The sequence below is a fragment of the Panthera uncia genome, chromosome F2 (assembly GCF_023721935.1).
Source record: "Panthera uncia isolate 11264 chromosome F2, Puncia_PCG_1.0, whole genome shotgun sequence".
In the NCBI taxonomy this organism is placed as follows: Eukaryota; Metazoa; Chordata; class Mammalia; order Carnivora; family Felidae; genus Panthera; species Panthera uncia.
In genome coordinates this window covers 34980636-35001233 of record NC_064812.1, presented here as the reverse complement: position 1 = coordinate 35001233, position 20598 = coordinate 34980636, and the positions used below count along the sequence as shown (strand labels likewise).

General features: G+C 37.1%; 1 protein-coding gene across 7 annotated transcripts in view; it reads right to left on the bottom strand.

Moving 5' to 3' along the window:
- Window positions 1-247: 247 nt before the first annotated feature.
- The window catches only part of UBR5 (ubiquitin protein ligase E3 component n-recognin 5), a 137418-nt gene continuing 117067 nt past the window's right edge, over window positions 248-20598 (bottom strand). For 6 of the 7 annotated variants that reach the window (XM_049633532.1, XM_049633533.1, XM_049633537.1 and 3 more), the window contains 12 exons: window positions 18100-18343; window positions 16536-16647; window positions 15822-15966; window positions 14621-14751; window positions 12433-12493; window positions 9957-10132; window positions 9647-9731; window positions 8101-8256; window positions 7637-7750; window positions 6043-6187; window positions 4708-4793; window positions 248-873 (listed from right to left, as the gene is read on the bottom strand). In XM_049633532.1, the coding sequence (XP_049489489.1) occupies window positions 661-873; window positions 4708-4793; window positions 6043-6187; window positions 7637-7750; window positions 8101-8256; window positions 9647-9731; window positions 9957-10132; window positions 12433-12493; window positions 14621-14751; window positions 15822-15966; window positions 16536-16647; window positions 18100-18343 (1668 nt within the window). In that variant the 3' untranslated portion in view covers window positions 248-660. The remainder of the gene's footprint in view (window positions 874-4707; window positions 4794-6042; window positions 6188-7636; window positions 7751-8100; window positions 8257-9646; window positions 9732-9956; window positions 10133-12432; window positions 12494-14620; window positions 14752-15821; window positions 15967-16535; window positions 16648-18099; window positions 18344-20598) is intronic. The other variant, XM_049633534.1, reaches the window with a different exon arrangement.

Genomic DNA, 20598 nt, shown 5'->3' with positions numbered 1-20598 from the left:
TGTGCATTGGCCCCATCATATGTACAAAAAAAGTGCCCTTACTCAAATGAACAAATTACATGCAAAATATTAGTGATATCATTTAATATCCTAGAGCTCAATGCAGCTAAAATAAACCGCAATAAAAGTGGTTTTCATAGGTAAAAGTGATTTCATCTCTAAGATCTGAATGTCCAGAACTTTTTACAAGTTCCATATACATGATACACAATTGCAGCCAACCACAAATTAAACACCATAAAAAAAGTTAAAATGAAAACACAGAACATACTTAATTTTTTATTTTGAAATTCCCTATTCCCTCTATACAAGAACCTTTGCTGAAACACTTTCCACAAAGGCAGCAGTGAATTTTCAGAACATTTTACATTTTTCCCCTCAGCAAAAAGATAAATCACAGTGTAAATTATGTTGTTCTGCTGTCATCTTTGGCTGGGGTTAGACCCAGAAGTTGTTGACTAGCAAACCATTATAGTCAAATGTTGCTAGTGCTCCTCAGGCCTTTAAGCTACAAACTCAGCAAGGAATGTTTGCATTTAATCTCTTTAAGGTACCACCAGGGTGTGACAGCATTAACTTCCATAAACTTTTATAGACAAATGGAAAAAAATCTACAAAATTAGCTAGTAATATTACACAGCAATACACACTTTTTATACTCTACACAAAACCAAAATTCTTGGTCTTAATGGCGAGTAGCAACTTCTGTTTGAGAATCTGTTTAGAGGAATAGAGTGGGACGTAAAGTCGAGAAATACAAGTGTTTGCGGTAGGAAGATGTTGGTCATCTGGTGGTCTTATTGTGATTGAGGGCATAGGCTGAAATCCTTCTTCACTGGCTGGTAATGATGGGCTTGATGTCCAAAAGTAAACCTAAACAGGAGTATAATAATTACAATTTTGGCTTTTAATATAATAACATTAACTCTGCCAACATCTACACAGAACCCTATTCTTAAGGTAAAACCTACAGAGGGATAGGATTTTGAATGGGGTTTTAAATGTATTTCTTGCACTGGGGCGCCTGGGTGGCTCAGTCGGTTAAGTGTCTGACTTCAGCTCAGGTCATGATGTCACAGCTTGTGTGTTCAAGCCCTGCATAGGGCTCTGTGCTGACCGCTCAGAGCCTGAAGCCTGCTTCGGAGTCTGTGTCTCCCTCTCTCTCTGCCCCTCTCAAGAAAGGTTCAGGGTCAAAAGAGAAAAAAGTGTCAGGTATGTAGAAAAGGGACTATATTTCAGGGCCTCAGTTTCTCTGTGGGCCTTTCTAGTGGTTACATTCCACAAAGTATCGTTTAGTGGAAATAGGGCACAAAATCTCTAAAGAGAAGTTCAAAGACTCAGTTTATGGGTTCGAGCCCCACATCAGGCTCTGCATTAACAGCTCAGAGCCTGGAGCCTGCTTCAGATTCTATATCTCCCTCTCTCTGCCCTTCCCCTGCTTGTGCTCTTTCTCAAAAATTGTTGGAAAAAAAAAAAGTCTCTTATAGTTTGCCTATTTTTCTTTCCCTTCCTCTATGATCCTCTGTTAAGTTTCTTAAATTCCACATAGAAAAGGTTTTTTTAAGTAATCTCTACATACAACATAGGGCTCGAACTCACAAGAATGACACGTTCCAGCAACCTGAACCAGCCAGGAGCCCACAGGCAAACTTTTTAATAAATATAGTATGATACTATATATTTTCCTTATGATTTTCTTAATACAGTTATATGGGGCGCCTGGGTGGCTCAGTAAGTGTCCAACTCTTGATTTTGTCTTAGGTCATGATCTCACAGTTTGTGAGATCAAGCCCTGCATTGGGCTCTGTGAGAGTACGGAGCCTGCTTGGGATTGTCTCTTCCTCTCTGCCCCTCTCCCACTTGTTCTCCCTCTCCCTCTCAAAAATAAATAAAAACTTAAAAAAAATACAATAATGTACAAAATATGTGTAATGCACTGTTTACTAATATAAAAACTTTAGTAAAATTTTGGGGGGGAGTCAGAAGTTATACTCAGATTTTCAACTGTGCAGTAGATTGATGCCCTTAACCCCCATAATGATTTGCTTTCCCGAAGAATGGTTTTATGAGAAATCTTATCTAATTCTCTAGAAGGGGCAGAAAAAGAAACTCTAAGTGTCAGGTCTACAAAATCTTCAAAGAACTTTACATATATATGTATATGTGTGTGTGTTTATTTTTGAGAGAGAGAGCGCGCGCACACGAGCAGGGAAGGGGAAGAGAGAGAGAAGGAGACACAAGAGTCCAAAGAAGGCTCCAGGCTCTGAGCTGTCAGTACAGAGCCCAATGTGGGCTCGAATTCATGAGCCATGAGATCATGACCTGAGCTGAAGTTGGATGCTTAACTGAGTCATCTAGATACCCCCGCAAAGAACTTTAAGGACTGGAAGATGCTCTAGAGATAAAGCTGGTCTAATCTACTCATTTTACAGGTAAAAAAAACAAAGTTAATGTAAAATGTTTCTCCAAGGTTGTATATGGCTAGGTAGGGTAGATAACTACCATTGCTAGAAGAAAAGAAATACTACAGGACTTTTCAGAACTTTTACTAGTGAACTGTGACTCTCTAAGAGGAGGATAAACTATGTGGTCTTACCCATTAACCCAAAAACCCTATAATTTGCAAGACTAGTAACCCAAGGAAGAAGAGTTTGCTCTGAATGATCTGTTATATTCTTATGTCCTTTAGTTTTTCTCCTCAGCACATCAGGATAAAACCAACAATTGTGAAGCATCCTTCTCAAAAGAGGAGGGGGGAAACCCCTTGATATAATGCTTAAGCCCTGTAAATAGGAGTGACCCTCAAATTAAAACTGTTAATAGGAAATCCTGAGGCCCTTTACAAAGGGAGATCTTTCATTTTAAAGACTGAATAGTTAGCAAATTTTCTTCCAGTGGAAGGCAGAAACTACAGTGAAATTTAACTTGACTGACTGGACTAAGGATACATTAGGTTTAAAAACAAAGTTAGTACTAGGGAATAGTTTAAAAAAAAAAAAAAGTCCATTAGAACCTTAGAATTTATACCAGATAGCCAATCATTTTTTTTTTATTTTTATTTTTTTAACATTTATTTATTTTTGAGACGAGAGAAACAGAGCATGAACGGGGGAGGGTCAGAGAGAAGGAGACACAGAATCCGAAACAGGCTCCAGGCTCTGAGCTGTCAGCACAGAGCCCGATGCGGGGCTCGAACCCACAGACCGCGAGATCATGACCTGAGCCGAAGTGGGCCGCTTAACCGACTGAACCACCCAGGCGCCCCAGATAGCCAATCATTTTTATCTCTGTTTTTGATAGGTCTTACTGAACCGATAATGGGCTCTTAAAGAAACAAGGTAACTGAATCAAAAAACTGAGTACAGGTGGTCCTGAAACCATGCACACTGGTAGAGACTTTAGGGTCCACAATATTGGGAAAGTTGAATTATATGGAATCCACCTAGGGAACAACCGAAGTAGAAATTACCAGAGTGGCTAAACCAAGAACAGAACTAGCTAAAAGGACTACTGAACAACTTGTTTCACTATAGTGCAGAAATATTGGAAGACTCCTGGGTCCATTTAAAAATTAAGTAGTGCTGGGCACCTGGGAGGCTTAGTCGTTAAGTTAATTAGCATCAGACTTTGGCTCAGGGCACGATCTCATGCTTCGTGGGTTCAAGCCCCATGTCAGGCTTTGTGCTGACAGCTCAGAGCCTGGAGTCTGCTTCATATTCTGTGTTTCCTTCTCTCTCTGCCCCTCCCCCGCTCATGCTGTGTCTCAAAAATGAATGTTTAAAAAAATTTAATGAAAAAAAAAAAAAAAATCAAGGATGCTAAATGCAGACTCCCCCACTCCAAAAAATAAGTTACTACTGAGCTGGAGATAAATGGGAAACTGTCAAGTTTTGTGCTTTCCCACACACTAACCATTTCCCCTCTCTCAGATAAAATTGGAGAATATATCTAGACACTGGATTTTTAAAAATATATTCCACAAGAAGTATGGTTGTCAATTACTAAGAACTAAGGCTGGTTTGATAGGGAAGATGTTGCAAAGAACCATGAGGAATATGGCAGAAAGGATCTCTGGAATTTTCTGGGTAAGGAACATCCCACAAATTTCTCAAATAAAGTCTAGTGAAGACTACCTTTCAAGACTGATGGACAGGTTGATTTGGTTATGGATATACTCAAGGACAGACCTAGATTCCACTGACTTGGTAGGCTTTCACTATGATCAAAGTTTATATTATCTAATTTATGATTCTAATAATAAGTAGTAACATTAAAATCACAGACTTAATACATATCATAAGCTACTCTATTCTCAGTACACTATACAGATAGCAATCAAGATACTATTTAGAAATTTTGCAAAGGCTTGCCACTGGTCAAAAGGATTAAGGATATATAAAAGGAGCAGCCAGCATATGTAAGCACTATAGGGAAAAAGAAACATTTGTCTCAACAATCAACTGGTATTTTCTTCTGGGACTAAGGACAGCGTATCAATAGCTAAACGTATTTCATTCTGCTTACAGCTTTACAGGTTTTCAGTTCTGGAGTAGAAAAACCAAAACTGCCTTATATTTCTGACCTTCTATAATTTTCCTTAACCAAAATTAAAATGACCAACCATTACAAACTTAAAAGGTTATCATACACAGTATTTTAACACATTTCATATTTTGTTTTGCAAATTTTGTAAAAATTTTAACTTACAAGATCTTGTCGTTCTGTCATGCTCATTTTCTCTACTATTGACCAGAACCAACGCTTGAACTGCAAGAGCTTCTCAGCATTTTCTCCTATGAAAAATATAAATCCAATATACTGTACCAATTATTACTTTAAAACACTGCTTCTTATAAAAAATAGATACAGAACTGTTATTTAGGATCAGGGGTTTAATTCCTAATATAGGAAATTAGGACCATTTGCATAATGTAAAACTTCTATAGTTCATTACTCAATCCTGACTTAAGATGACCAAGAAAAATGGATCATCAGCCTCAAAATTGATAATCAATACTTTAATCCTATCTGTTGAACTCACACCAGTGCTTCACAAATTTTAATGAGTTTACAAATTACTTGGGGATCTTTTTAAAATACAGATTCGCATCCACTAGGTCTGGGAGAAGGGAGGAAAAGAACTGAAATTCTGCATTTCTAAAACACTTCTAGATGACACTGATGCTGCTAATCTGAGGATCATATATGGAGGGTCCTTAGGTATTTATTTTCCCTCTTAGGTTTTTGGTTTGTAAATGAGACAAATTCTCATCTCACCAGTATTGAAAACTATACTAAAAAGTAGCACAGAAACTATTTTACAATGAATCTATACGTTGTCAAGCATGAAGAAAAAACAAAATTTAACTTGCTATAATTTAGCTGAAGCTGTTTGCAAAATATGGAAAAGGGGGAAAAAATCAGTGCCTTCACGTAGGCACTAATTTTGGACTATAGGTGTAATCCTTCCATAAGGAATTTCATGGCTTCCAGTGTCTTTATGGTATAGTCACAGCTCAAATTCTATTCCTAGGCCACTTGAAAACGAAGTGTTACAGAAAATCAGGCGCTGAAGGTAAATGTTATTCTAGGACGAATATCACTACCTCTTGTTATTCTTTCTGGATTTTCCATGTGTTTGTATGTTATTAAGTCTTTGTAAGTGAGCTCTGGGTCCAGTTCTACAGAGCAAACACCATGCAGTCAAATTCTTTAATTAGAGAGTCTAAGAGATTAGGAGGAATTGGGAAAGGCCAATAGAGCTTTCACATGGATTATATTTTCTTAGTATACAAAATCCATTTACATAGCTGCTCACCACAATGAAGTTTTTTACTTGTATTCAATCTAAACCATATACTCTTTAAAACCTAGAAATGTTAACCAAAGATTTAAGAATAACCTAATGCTAAGCCATCATAGTTCAGTAATATCTTAAAAATGTACACAAAAAGCCTTGAACACCTGAGTTATACAGCTATTTCTAAACCCTGTAAATTTATCAAGTGTATTCCTTAAATAAACATTCACAAAATTTCCTACCTGATTCATCGTTGAAAGAGGTGAAACTGATCAACATCTGCACATTAACTTCACCACAGCCATTTACCAAAAGTCTAAAATCTTCTGCTGTTAAATCTTCTAATGAATTTTTGGGAAGCACATCCAGTAGACCTTTCCTCATTGCCTACAGAATATTTTAAAAATTACCTTTTTATTACCCTGAGTACTTTATTTTCCATGTAGCATTTTTTGTTGTTAAAGCCCAATATCTAACTTTAGCAGCCTAAGAATAGTAGTTCTCATTTAAACCAGAGAGAAAGAAATAAAATTAAGTATTTTTAAATTGACAGATTCAAAAGAGAGGCAGAGGGGGGAAAAAAGGCATCATGAATAGGCAGGCAATAGGTTCAAAAGTGAAACCATATTGTTATACACCAGGATTTAACTGAAATAATTTACACATTAATAAAATAGGCTACTCATGAAGTAAGAATAGCTTCAATTTGTCAAACATGCTATCCTGTCACATGCTATGAAAAGTACGACAAAAGAACACACACTCAAAATCTAGAGGCTCACTGAGAAATTACAATGTGCCATGAACTGTTCTTAAGCACCTTACACGTATTAATGCATTTAATTCTATCCTCATTTTGCAGAAGAGGGAACCAAGGCACAAAATACTTAAGTAGTTTGCTAGTGTCATATAACAGCTAAAGAGTGTTGCAGCCATGATTTGAATCCTGACAGTAGGACTTCAGAGCCTGCACAATTATTCCCAGCACAGAGATCAGAACACCTGACAAATACAGCAGGCCTGATGTTGCTCTTTAGAAGGCTCTCCTGGAGGGGGATGGTCCTTGGCTGGCATCTGGAAACTTGGTTTTTGGAATGTTCCCCCTACATTACTGATACGGCTGCTCTGAATGCCTGGAGCAATGAACCCTGCTGTGCCAGCTTACCTAGACTATTTGTGCAGACAACGTGACTTATGATGAACACATGCCTCTAACAGTCTCAATTTCAGTAATCAGGGCTGGCTGCATAGGCAGAAAATGCTTACAGGACTGGCCTCTAATATAAAACCTGAGCTGTGACTCTTAAGCAGGCTTCTCTAAACACAAACACTGTCCATGTGTCTCTAATTCACTGTTGGAGGAAAGAAGTATATTCTTTGTGACAACCCACGGCCCCAGAGAGAGAACTTTGGAAGCCTGCACCTAGATTCCTCCAGATTTGGTTTGATGTACTTTTTCCCTTGCCGGGAGTCCTTTTGCTACAATAAACCATAACTATCAGTACTATTGCCTTGGAGTCCTTCAAGTCAGTCGCCTTCAAGTATGGGTGGTGGTAGGACCCCAAAACAGTAGTCATTTCAGTTCCACCAGAATCCTTTCTGAACTTTTACTCACCAAATTGACTTTGATGATCATATAGTTAATCCAAGTAGTTTTACCCAACAGAAGGTGAATGCTTGGTCTGGATTCAGGTGTAACTTACACTGTACACACATTAATTTGGTTTAAAAATTTTAACCTTTTATAGGCAAGCTGAATACACTCTGAAATAGTTTACCACATGAAGACACAAATAGCCTCATCAGATCAAATAACACTTTTGAGAAAATACTCACATGTAATGGCTGTTCTGCAACTACCAACATTCTGTGTTCTGCATATTTCCGCACATATTCATACACATTCTGAGGAGTGACTGGTATATTTACACCATTAGGAATAAGTTCAACCTGTAATAATTTAGCACTGCCATTTAAAAGCAATTTGGTCAAAGCAGTAGTAAGTCTACAGTTCATAAAATAATTCCCTGAAATTCTAAAATCTAAACACAAATTGCTGACCAATATCTAAGGGATGCAAAAATTTAGGCCTAAATAAACACTAAAAACTACTTTTCAGTCTGTCTCATTAACCCTCCATCCTTCTCTCTATGCCTGTCAGTCTAGTGTGTCTTTTCTCTGCATGTTTGTGTGTGTGTCTCTCGCTCTATGTCCCCATCCAAACTGTTTCTGTATAAAATAAGCACGACAGACTAACCAAATTCTCTTGCCAGAATCAGAAAGTTACATATTTGCTTTACCTGTCCTCCACCCTCTTCTTTACACAAGTCAATTGCAAATGCCAAATCCATTGCAGAGAAAACAGCATCAGCATCTGAACTCTGAGAAGCGAGGATAAGTTGCCGTAAACTCTCATACATCACAGGGTCAAAAAAAGCAAAATCATGCCAATTGACCTAAGGAAGTAATCATATAGAACTCAATCATAAAACATCTTCACTACAATTTTATCTAATTTGAAGGTATAAAGAATAATATTCCACTAAGTATATTAAAACTGATTTAAAAAGATAAAATTTTAATCTTTGGCTCTGATAACATATTTAATTTTCAAGGTATAAAAAATGTAACATGTATTTTGGAAAAAAAAAAAAAAAAAAGCCAGTAATGGAGGAGTTTAAGTTACAAAATAATTTGCAAAAATCCTGCATTAATTATTAAACAATGATTATGCTAAGCAGCTGGTCCTTAATATATATCCTATTTAGTCTTGATTATAATAAAATAGATTATTAATTCTAGATGATGAATCTGATGCTCAAAGGAATTCAATAACTTGTTGACAGTCATATCATTGGGTTATACTGGAGTCTATTTGATTCCATGATCTTTTCCATAAACCTCGTTAAAGAATCCACATATCAACATTTCTGAGCTGTTGCTGAGCTTTAAACCTAGTTCTTCTTTGGACAAGAACATTTAGCTGGAATATTTTAAGAATTCAACAGGGTCAGAGTTAAAATATATATATATGTGGGTGTGTGTGTATATATATATATATATATATACACACACACACCCACATACATATGATATGCTGTATTAATAGAAAACTATTCATCAGTGAATGTGATTTAAAAAATCGACTACAGCTTTAACAGTGTTAATTTGTATCAGATGTGCGATATACATTGCTGGAAAAGACTAAAATATCTCATTGTTTTGTGTCGAGTAATTTCTTTATACTACCTTTAAAACACTGGCAGTTACATTTTAAACCAAAAGCTGCATAGTTGGTATTATACATTAATTTTAAAGGATGTGGTTTTTTCCCCTCCTCCCAGTATAAAAAGAATGTGCAGGCAGGCAAACTATCAAAGCATATAAGGAAATTAAGCTAATTCTATCACCCAGAGATAAAGATCAAGCATGCTATGCTGGATTTTCTTACATTCTTTTGTCCCCCCCCCCCCTCCTGTACATCTTACATAGATTTTTGAAGCCAACAATGCTCTTTTCAATAAAATACTACTACTACTTCCACTACCACCTGTTTGAACAAATAATAATCGTTAAAATCTATTGAGCACTTACCAGGCACTATATAGTTTTACCATTTTCTAAATGGGAAAATCTGCGATAGGTGTCAGGGGATTTGTCTGCAACAAGATCCAGGTCTGTGAGACACTGTCAAACCCACCTGTGTCACCCACTCTACTATGCTATCTCCTCCATGTATTGAGATTTTTTTTCCCATGTCACTAAAGGTTTGAAAAGGACTTATAATGGCTATAAAAGGAAAATTTTGCAATTGTAAAAGCAGTTAGGTTCATTAAAATCACTTACTTTCCTACCAAGCAACACTTTAATTACATGTCTATTCAATGTAATAGGACATAGTTCATTCTGTAACAGACATAGTCCAAGAATCCTAAAAATAAAAACAGGGAAATATATTTAAATTTGAAAATAATTCTAGAACATATATAACCCCACACATACATACATAATATATATACAGTATTTTGAGAAATTTTCTACAGCCTCATTTCTAATCAGTATGAAATAGAGCATATACACATTTTAAAAACTGTTTTAGAAAAGTCTTGAACTGAAATTTTATAAAAATTCAAATGTAAGATTAGGGTTATTTTACCTGCCAATGTTTCTGAAACAATTCAACCTTGCTTCTGTATTTTTGCCAGGCCGTGGTGTATAAAATCCTCTTTTTCCAGGTTGGTAAAACAAAGGGGCATTATCGTCACCATCATCTGTATCGTCTAAATCCATATCTACAACACTTCGACTAGAACCATGACGCTTTCGGTTTTCCTAATAATAGAATATCAGAGATTAAGTCCCCAAACTGATTTTTAAAACAAAACATATAAACTAGTGTTTGAAATGACTAAAGTCATTTCTAAAGTCATTGAAAGTGAAGTCAGGCAGGTAAAGCAACATTTAAATGTAAATAAACTTTTTTTAAAGTTTATTTTGAGAGAGAGTGCATGCACATGGGGGAGGGGCCCAGAGAGAGGGAGAGAGAATCCCAAGCAGGCTCCATGCTATCAGTGCATAGCCCACGAGGGGCTCGATCTCACAAACTGAACTCTGAGATCATGACCTGAATTGAAATCCAGTTGGATGCCCTACTGACCCACCCAGGCGCCCCTGTAAATAAACTTTTAAATTCATCCTTTCAGAACTGTGGTACAGGAAGCTCATGCCTGTTAAATCCTTCTCTGTCCATTTAAAAAAATCACTAATGAAAATGGTAGCTTCTTTCCCCTTAATTCCTCAAAGATATTTGTGCTGGATATAGAATTCTGGATTAACTTCTTGAGAGACAGACTGCAAGCAGGGGAGGAGGAGGGAGAAGGAGAGGGAGAGAGAAGGAATCCCAAGCAGGCTCTGCACTGTCAACACAGAGCCTAATGTGGGGCTTGATCTCATGAACCATGAGATCATGACCTGAGCCAAAACCAAGAGTTCGATGCTTAACTGACTGAGCCACCCAGGTGTCCCTGGATTGACAACTCTCTCTCTTTTTTTTTTTAATGTTTGTTTATTTTTGAGAGAGAGAGCAAGGGAGGGGCAGAGGGAGAGGGAGACACAGAATCTGAAGCAGGTTCCAGGCTCTGAGCTGTCAGCACAGACCCTGACATGGGGCTTGAACCCACAACTGTGAGATCGTGACCCGAGCTGAAGTCAGATGTTTAACCGACTGAGCTACCCAGGTGCCCCTAGATCGACAATTCTTAAAGCACTCTGAGGATGATGAACCACTGTCTTCTGGCCTATACCAGTTCTGATGAGAAATCCATGGTCTTTTAAATCAGTTTCTCTATACATAAGGCACTATTCTTTGCTTAGTTTTACAGCAGTTCGATGATAATATATAGTTTTCTTTCACTTTATCCTATTTAGGGTTCACTGAGTACCTTGAATCTATAAATCTATGTCGTGTACCACATTTGGTAAGTTTTCAGTTACTGTTTCTTCACATATTTTCCTGTTGCTACAGGAATATCTCTTCTTCTGGATACTCTAATGACTTGGATGTTTGATCTTTTGATATGGTCCCACAGATCCAAAAATTGTTCTTTTGTTCAGAATCTTCTCTCTGTTCTTCAGAGTAGATAATTTCTATCTACAAGTTGACACTTTCCTATCATCTTCATTCTGCTATTGACTTATCTGGCGAATTTTTTTCTTTTAGATACTCTTTTAATTCTAAACTTTTCCCTTGGTTCTCTTTTAAAGTTTCTATTTCTCTGCTGTGAACCTCCTCTTTCAGTTCATTAGTGTTTGTCTCATACAGTATGAGATAAAATCTGTGGTAGTTCATCTTGAAGTTGGTATCTACTGGGTCTTTTCCCAGGAAAACTGGTTGGTCTTTCCTGGCTCTTTGTATTTTGGAATGCCTCCCGGGCCTTTTAAATATTATGTTGTGAAACTCTGGGTCTTGTTAAAATGATAGGGAGAATGGTGATATTTTGCGGTTTTAGGAGGCAATCAACCTGGTTAGATTCAGACTGAAATGTCACATCTATGTGCAATGATTCCAGTAACAAATTTTCACAGTCTTTTATCATACTGTTTGGGTCTGCCCAGCACCATCTGTAATAGTCTGGGACTTGGACAACGGTTTCATACCACAGTTTAGTTCTCAGAGCCTTTTCTATCTTCCAACTATGGTGGGAGTAAAAGGGAATCAGCTTACTCTCGTGCCTGAAACAATACCGCACCAGCTGTTTTTCAAGTTTTGACTTTCCTCTATAATCAGTATGCTATTGTCTACTTTTTAGAATCCTCAGGCAGTTCCTTTTCGCATTTTGTTCAGTTTTTAGTTGTAGTAATGGAAGAGATAAGATTATACTGGGTTTGCTCCACCTTGAGTGGCAGTAAAGTTCTCAGGTAGCTCAAGAATGAAATACATCATGTGCTAAAAAAGCCTTCTTTACTGCTCTCCTCCACATGTCTCATTTTCTCTGCATCTTTGGCACTCAATTCTTCCTTAAGGAATAAGCCCTAAGAAATTCATGACATCTCTAAATTCAAGCTTAATTCAGGCTGTGCTAAATTAGAGTTCCAAGTGCTTATTACTAGCACATGTACAAAATATCTCTTACCTGTACCTTTTCTGAGGAGTCTAATAATCCAAGATCCAGGATACTATCAGCTCCATTTTCCCTAAAAACAAACAAAATAACCTTTCACATTCCAGATAACTGAAACTTCTAAAATTCAGTGTAGAGAAACATGCATTTGAATTTATAAGAATTTATAAATACATTTAAAGTTTTGAAATAAATACCTAGGGCACTTACTAGTCTTAGTGCATATGTAAGAGCAGGGAAGTCAGTATTATATACACACAAAAAACAGATTTTACATGTGTGATTCAAGATAATGAGATAAAGGCTACCTGGTTTAAGACAAAATAAATGCAGTCTTCACAGGGGGACTGAAGATTAGGCTCACAGGGAGCATTGTTAAGAGAACAGAAAATGTTCAGAAAGCAATCACAATGGGAACTGAATTCCTTAGTGTGTTTAATTATTCTAGAATACTAATAAATTCACTATTTACTTTATAAAGCCAGCTGAAAGCAGTCTTCAAGTCTTCTACTGAATGCAAGTCTTTTACTTGCATTCAGTAGAAAACACTACTAATAATGCAAACCTTACGTATGTTTAAGAAAGACTTTTATAAAATTTATTTATTGATTTACAGAGTACACACATGAGCCAGGGAGGGACAGAAAGTGAGGGAGAGAGAATCCCAAGCAGGCTCCGCCAAAGTCGAGTCCGATGCCTAACCAACTCAGCCACACCCAGGAGCCCCTGTTTATAACCATCTTTTTATCAAAATGCACATTCCTCAAAACCTTTCCTATAATGGGCTGAGCTCTATCATGGTGTTGATTACATCCAGAGACTGGGAAAAGGAATGAAGAAACAGTACATAAAAGCCCAGAGAAGGAAAAAAAATAATTAACAGTAAAGAAAATAAACTTCTAGCAATGGTCTTTTTGCTTCGACCATTCAAAGGCTATGAAACAAATAAGTGGCTATTAAGTTTCAGTGCTTAACCTACCCACTTATCCATTTCTTAGGACTATATCCAATCCAAGTTCCTCATGTAAAATCATGACTAGGAAGAAAAGACAGAAATTTGCATCTAAAATAACACTTTGGGGGGGCGCCTGGGTGGCGCAGTCGGTTAAGCGTCCGACTTCAGCCAGGTCACGATCTCGCGGTCCGTGAGTTCGAGCCCCGCGTCAGGCTCTGGGCTGACGGCTCGGAGCCTGGAGCCTGTTTCCGATTCTGTGTCTCCCTCTCTCTCTCTGCCCCTCCCCCGTTCATGCTCTGTCTCTCTCTGTCCCAAAAATAAATAAAAAACGTTGAAAAAAAAAAAAAATTTAAAATAACACTTTGGGGTGCCTGGGTGGGTCAGTTGGTTATTAAGTGTCTGACTTCAGCTCAGGTCATGATCTCATAGTTTGTGAGTTTTAGCCCTGCATTGGGCTCTGTGCTGATAGCTCAGCCTGGAGCCTGCTTCAGATTCTGTGTCTCCCCTTCTCTTTGCCCACCCCCCACCCCCACTTGCGATCTGTCTCTCTCTCTCAAAAATAAACATTAAAATGATGGGTACTGAGGAGGGCACCTTTTGGGATGAGCACTGGGTGTTGTATGGAAACCAATTTGACAATAAATTTCATATATTGAAAAAAAAATAAATAAAAATAAACATTAAAAAAATAATTATTAACATTTCAAAGCCAAACTGGATATAAGAGTGGCCCCAGAACAGAAGGCACCGAATAAGTTTGGCATATCTTCCTGATGTCACCCTGGGAAAAGAATTATTTAGCTGTTAGATAATTTTAGGTTTTACAGTAAAAGAAATATATTACACAACAGAAAGCAAAAACTTACAGGAATTTTTAAAACAAATCAGAAGTCCTAAAAGAAATTTCATGCTTATGGCAAGAACTCAGGGACTACACACCAATTCCTTGAAGTATCTGGCCTCTGCCATCAGGGGTATTCTGGTAGAGAATTTGGGATGTACTTCTTTCAAGTAATTTCTAAATTTCAGGTATATAAAAGATTTTTAGAGCATAAGTCACGCTAAAATTCTACCTTTCTAATACATGTGAAACTCAACTGTCACTCGTGAATTTTAAGCCATCTCTTCAAAAAACATTTAATGTCATGTATTTATAGTATAAATTTTATTTTTAGGATGTAGTGCCACCATATCTTAAAGTAGTTGATGTTTAAACTGAAATACCTTCCCAATTATATACTTTACCGTCCATGTGCTATAATGAGTTCCATGGCTTCATCCACTCTTGCTCTCAGAGAATCTTCACTTGCTAGAAGGAGAAGCAGCTGAGCTGGGGATAATTCCAACAGCATGCCGGTGATTTTACTTGCAAACGCCTGCAAACAATGAGCAAATGTTACTTGCCCCTACTCTCTGAAACCTCTTGTCTAAATCAACAATCTTTTATCCCCCCCTCCCAAAAAAAAAAAAAGGGGGGGGGAGAAAGAAAATTAAGAAACCTGGAAACAAAACATTTCTAAACCAGTAAGGCATTTTATTTAAATGAGAAGCTTAATTATAGAGAACTTTGGTAGTCTTGTTAAAGCTAGTTTAAAATTTGTATGACAAGCTTTTATTTTTGATATCCATGAGTAAACACACAAATACTTGATTTCCATTTTTTCTCACTACAGAGAGGCAGAAACATTTCTTACATGTAGGGCAGAAGAAAAGAAAGGGAGGGAAGAAGTAAAGGAGGGAGATGAAAGATGCCTACGTTTAAGGCTAAGGATTTACTGAAAGAAATATGTTATGTATAAAGACAAACAAAAAAGCACTAGTTTATGTTTCATATTATATGAAAGAAACCTGACAGGACATTCAATATAAAAATCTCCCAGCAACAGGTAACAGCAATAAAGAAAGTACAGTATTTGCAATGTTTTAGCTACAACTTGTTAACAGATTAAAAAGTCTGCTTCAAAAGGTAACAGTTTGTACAAATAAAGGTACAAATTGAATGCACAGATACTTCTTTAGCACACAAGGAACTTATCAGGTAGAAGCCAACTTAACATAGGTAGAAAAAACAAACCTCAAGCTACCCTCCAGCACATTTTGCAGCTTTCCCTCTTAAGCTTCCATTTTGTTACTACAGTCCTCAACCACTTGAATGGCCAGTAGCTAACAACTTTTTAAAATACCAACTTTAATCCAAAAACAAAAATGAGGGCGCCTAGGTGGCTCAGTCGGTGAAGTGTCCGACTTCGGCTCAGGTCATGATCTCACAGTCTGTGGGTTTGAGCCCCATGTCGGGCTCTGCGCTGACAGTTCAGAGCCTGGAGCCTGCTTTGGATTCTGTGTCTCCTTCCCTTTCGCTGCCCCTCCCCTGCTCACACTGTGTCTCTCTCTTTCAAAAACAAAAATGGCACAGCCAGTTAAGAGGGACTAAATGTACCATACATACTGGTTGCATTGCTTGCACTCGGGGATAAAGTCTCTCTCCAAGTGCCTGACGATGTGCTGGCAGAGGATCAGGATCATCGCTAGGATTCCCTTCAGAAGCTGGTCTGAAGGGTCTAGTGTCAATGGAAAGCTGTCTTCTAAAGTCTCTGAAAGAAGAACAAAGCTATTATAATTCATCTCCCTTGTCTGCAAAATAACATCAGCACAACCAGTACTAGAGATGGAAAACCAAAGCATATAGGCAGCTCTAATTATCAAGATGGTAGAATGCTTAATAGACGATGGTTGGGAAATAAAGGTTTTCTAGACATTAATACTCAAAAATCTATAAATTTGTAATACATAGTTCAATTTGATTCTAAGGGAGTAGGACCATAAAATACCAGATTATCAAGAATCCACTCACATTTCCTAGAAGTTTTAGTCCAAATTAAATGCCACCCACCCTAATACAAAAATTAAGGTTTAAATATAATATAATTGCCACAATTAAAATTTTAAGACAAATTTAGGAAAGAATGATAATTATGTAATTTCAACTGCCCCTGGGTTTTTAAAGCAGAATATTTTAATAACAGTACAGTTACTATACATATACCCAAATACTAAAACTTTTTCTAAAAAATAGTCCATAATTGAGATCCTCTCATTACAGGCCTACCTCCAGTTTCATTCCCTAAGGTGGTATTCAATAAAAGATACAAAATTATCTCACCTATCTCGATCTCTCCGAGAACCTGCTCGCAAGCCACTACTCCTCCTCATTTCCCTTTCTCTCTCCCTTTCCCGATCCCTCTCTCCTCTGTTCCTTAATCTCTGCATTAAACCTGAAAGAAAATATAAAACATACTTTGTTTAGATAAATGTAAATGAAACTATTTTAACTGTCAAAGTTAATGTGAGGACATGAGACCAACTTAAGAACATGACAGGTGAAAATTACCTCCCTTAACATCTGTTAGTACCTTCCACTCATTCTCCCTATGGTTTTGAAGGCTAGGGGTAATTATATAGAATGTACTTCGCTCGTAATAGATGTTCGATCAGTATGTATTTAATGAATTATGTCACAGTTGTGAAATGATATATAGCAACTGGGGCTGTTAGCTTTACCATAAATAATGCTGAAGTTTCGTATGTGATTAGAGTCAGATTTATTTAGTTTTGGGCATTAAGCAAAATATAGGCCACCCAAAACATCAGCTACTATTATTTTCAAAACCTTAACCATAAGCCAGAGTATGGTTTCCGAAAGAATGTGCAGGAGACAGTGATTTCTGAAATGTTATGACTTCCCAAGGCTCCCTCATTCACATCTGCCATTTTCTTTTTATTGTAAGACTATAGAAAGTCAAACGGTAAAACTAATGATGAAAGGCTGCAGGGCTCTCCCCATCTTTTCATCCTCAATCCTTCCTAGAGCTCATCGAGCCTAGTCTATGGTGGCATTTTTCAGAACTCAATACAACAGCACTACAGCCTAGGTGAAATACAGGATTTTCTTATTAGTAATGCCCTCTCGCTGAATTATCCACCTATGAAATGACAATCTTCTGCCCCTTATTTATATGAATCCCCAATTATACCCACTTAAGGCATCTGTCATTTTCACAGATCTTTTTAATTTGAAAATTAGGTAAGAATCCTAATCCCAAAGTGCTGGTCCTCAAAGAGGTAGAGCTTACAGTAGGATATTAATAAAGAAAATCTTATTACCAAAAAAACAATGTCTTGTTAAATTATACAGTGAGGTTAGTAACACAGTCAACCAATCTACATTTGGTTGCAAGCTCTGTGTCTCGTTGGGGACCAGCATCAACTCTGCACATTGTCCTTTGAATAGCACTGCTCTAGAGAAAAGGATTTTCAGTATCTGTACTAATTAAATATACAGGGGTGATGGAAATAATGTAATGTGCTCACTGAATTTTTCTGTTACCATAGAACTTACAACTTCCCACTCCTCAAAACATGTAACAATTGAGAGGAGAAACTCACTAGTACCATCACAAACATTTATGAAAATATGGCAGTAAAAGAACAAAGTCCTAAGCTGTTGACTAGAATAGGTTAAATAAGAATAAATCACTAATCTAGAATATAATTGTATAAAAATGGAAATGTGCAGTAAAGTTCTGCCACTATAAATACATTTATAAATACATTTAACTGTGACTGTAATTGTTTTTGCTCCAATAAGAATGTTTTTTTCCTCTCAATCCCCTTCACCAAGTCCGTCTATCCAAATAATTTTTATGATGTTTATTATCTGTACTTACTCGTATGAGTGCCTTTGTTGGCATTTTGGATACAATCTAAATTTGGCAGTTTTTCATTTGACAAAAAAGCTTGTGCAATGGCTGTATAAAAACTTCGTGCTACACCACTGCCCTCTCCTGGTTCATCCTTAAATGTGACTTTTACTCGGTGCACAGCCATTGGTGTAGTAGCACATCTTCGACCAAAGTGATTGTTAAGCTGCCTCATGGTCTGCTGAATAAGAAGATCTCGATCACGATCAACCTATGAAAACACCAGAGAGTAGTAAAGTTCAATGTTAGAGACCACCTTGAAATTTTCCTATGTAAAATGTGAAAATGTAATTTTAGCTTCCTGTTGACAGTTTAACTACAAAGTAATGTGGATTCTTAGAAGCTTGTACATTCCACATAAGAAACATTCTAAAGCATACAGGAATGTCCTGCATTAAATCAGGATAATGGAATTAAACTCAATTCTAACATTTTCTTTGTTGTTGTTGTTGTTTTTCAAAGTTTTATTTATTTATTTTGAGAGAGACAGAGCACAAGCGGGAGGGGGCACAGAGAGAGGGAAAGAGCAAGAGAATCCCAAGCAGGCTCCACTTTGCCAGCACAGAGTCCAACCTGGGGCTCGATCCCATAAAACCGTGAGATCATGACCTGAGCTAAAAACAAGAGTCAGACGCTTAACCAACTGAGCCACCCAGGCGCCCCCTAAATTCTAACATTTTCTAAGTAAGTTCATTGGAAAACAGCAATCTGTTCAATTTTGGAATATACTAGGATCAATTCCAAGTGAATCAAAAGTATGTGTTGTGTAAAAAACAGCAAATACTAGAAAACATGGGATATTCCTTTGGTGACAAAAAAGCACAAAGTATAAGAAAAATGACAAGCTGGGAAAAGCAACTGGTGCCTTCTATTACAGACAGGTATTCACGAATAGTATACATATTACTGTTAAGATGTGTTTCTAAAAAAATTGAGAAAAACTTAATAGAAAATGGGCAAAATGTACCAAATAGTTCACAGAAAAAGTAATATTCTTAGACATATGGAACAATGTTTAACTTGCTCATAAGAAAAAGCAAATTAAAACTACTCTAAGATGCACATATTGGATGGGCAAAAATCTAAAACTCTGACAAACTGCTGGCAGAACTATAGAGAATCAGGCATTCTTGTATTAATGTTGCAAGTGCAAAAATATGTAACCATCAGGCAGAAGTATTTTCCAGTATTTGCCAAAATTATATACGCATATGCCCTTTAACCCACGTCTAGGTTCTATGTCTAAGAATCTCTTTTTTGTTTAAATTTTGTTTTGTTTTATTTATTATTGAGAGAGCGAGCGAGCGTGAGCAGGGGACGAGCAGAGAGAAGACACAGAATCTAAAGCAGACTCCAGCCTCGGAGCTGTCAGCACAGAGCCCAATGCGGGATTTGAACCCTTGAACCCTTGAACCCATGAACCCATGAACCCATGATCTGAGCTGAAGTCGGACTCTCAACCAACTTGAGCCATCCAGGTGCCCCTAAGAATTTCAAAGACACACTTGCCAAAAGAAAAACACACCTAAAGCTATTCATCACACTACTATATGTAACAGCAAAAGATGAGCAGCTGTAAAAGGAAGACAGAACAATGCTCTATACAGCGATGGCTTTACCTCTGGGGTGTACTGTTAACTGGGAAATGCAAGATACAGTAAAATGTGTAGCACACTCAGAGTCAGGAGTAGGGGACACAGATGGGCAATGAATTATATGCACGCACATACACGATTGTATTTTTTTTTTTTAAGGAGGGAGGAAAATAAAACAACAAAAGAACAAAAACATGAAAGGCAGAGGAGGGACATGGTGAAAGAGACAGAAATGGAAACTAGATTTCCCTAAATATATCTTCTTCAGTAGAGCTGATCATGCACTATGTAGATATTTTACATTAATAACAAAACCAAAAAAAAGAGAAAGCAATCCCTAAAAACTGAAAGCAAAATGAAACAAAGACCCTGGTTGTATGGAAATTAGTAGCAAAACCACACTAAGAAAAATTATTTCAAATGACTTTAAAACAAAGCAATTGGACTACATCTCTACTTGGATATGCTAACAAAACCCCGCAAATCTTAAGCTCTTTTTGATAATTATTTTGGGGTGGTAGTGTTGATGTTGTGATTCCAAGACTGCTATGTACATGCTGTAGGGTAAAAGCAAATGAGTACTTTTATTAGTGTTGTTGGGAAGTTGGATATTCAGTTTGGAAGAAAGGAGATAAAGACTAAGAGGTGGAAATAAAACAACCTCGTGATCCTAAATCGTGAATTTGAACTGGAAATATCAGTATGTACTTAGGATATAATTTTTTTTTAAAGGAGAATTTCCTAGCTCTGTGCGATGAAAAGACCTAGAAACAACGACCAACCTAGTAGGTAGTGAGCAACCCTACAGCCCAGAGTATAAACTCAAAGTACCTTTTTTCCTACCAAAAGGAACCAGGGCTTCTTGAAGAAA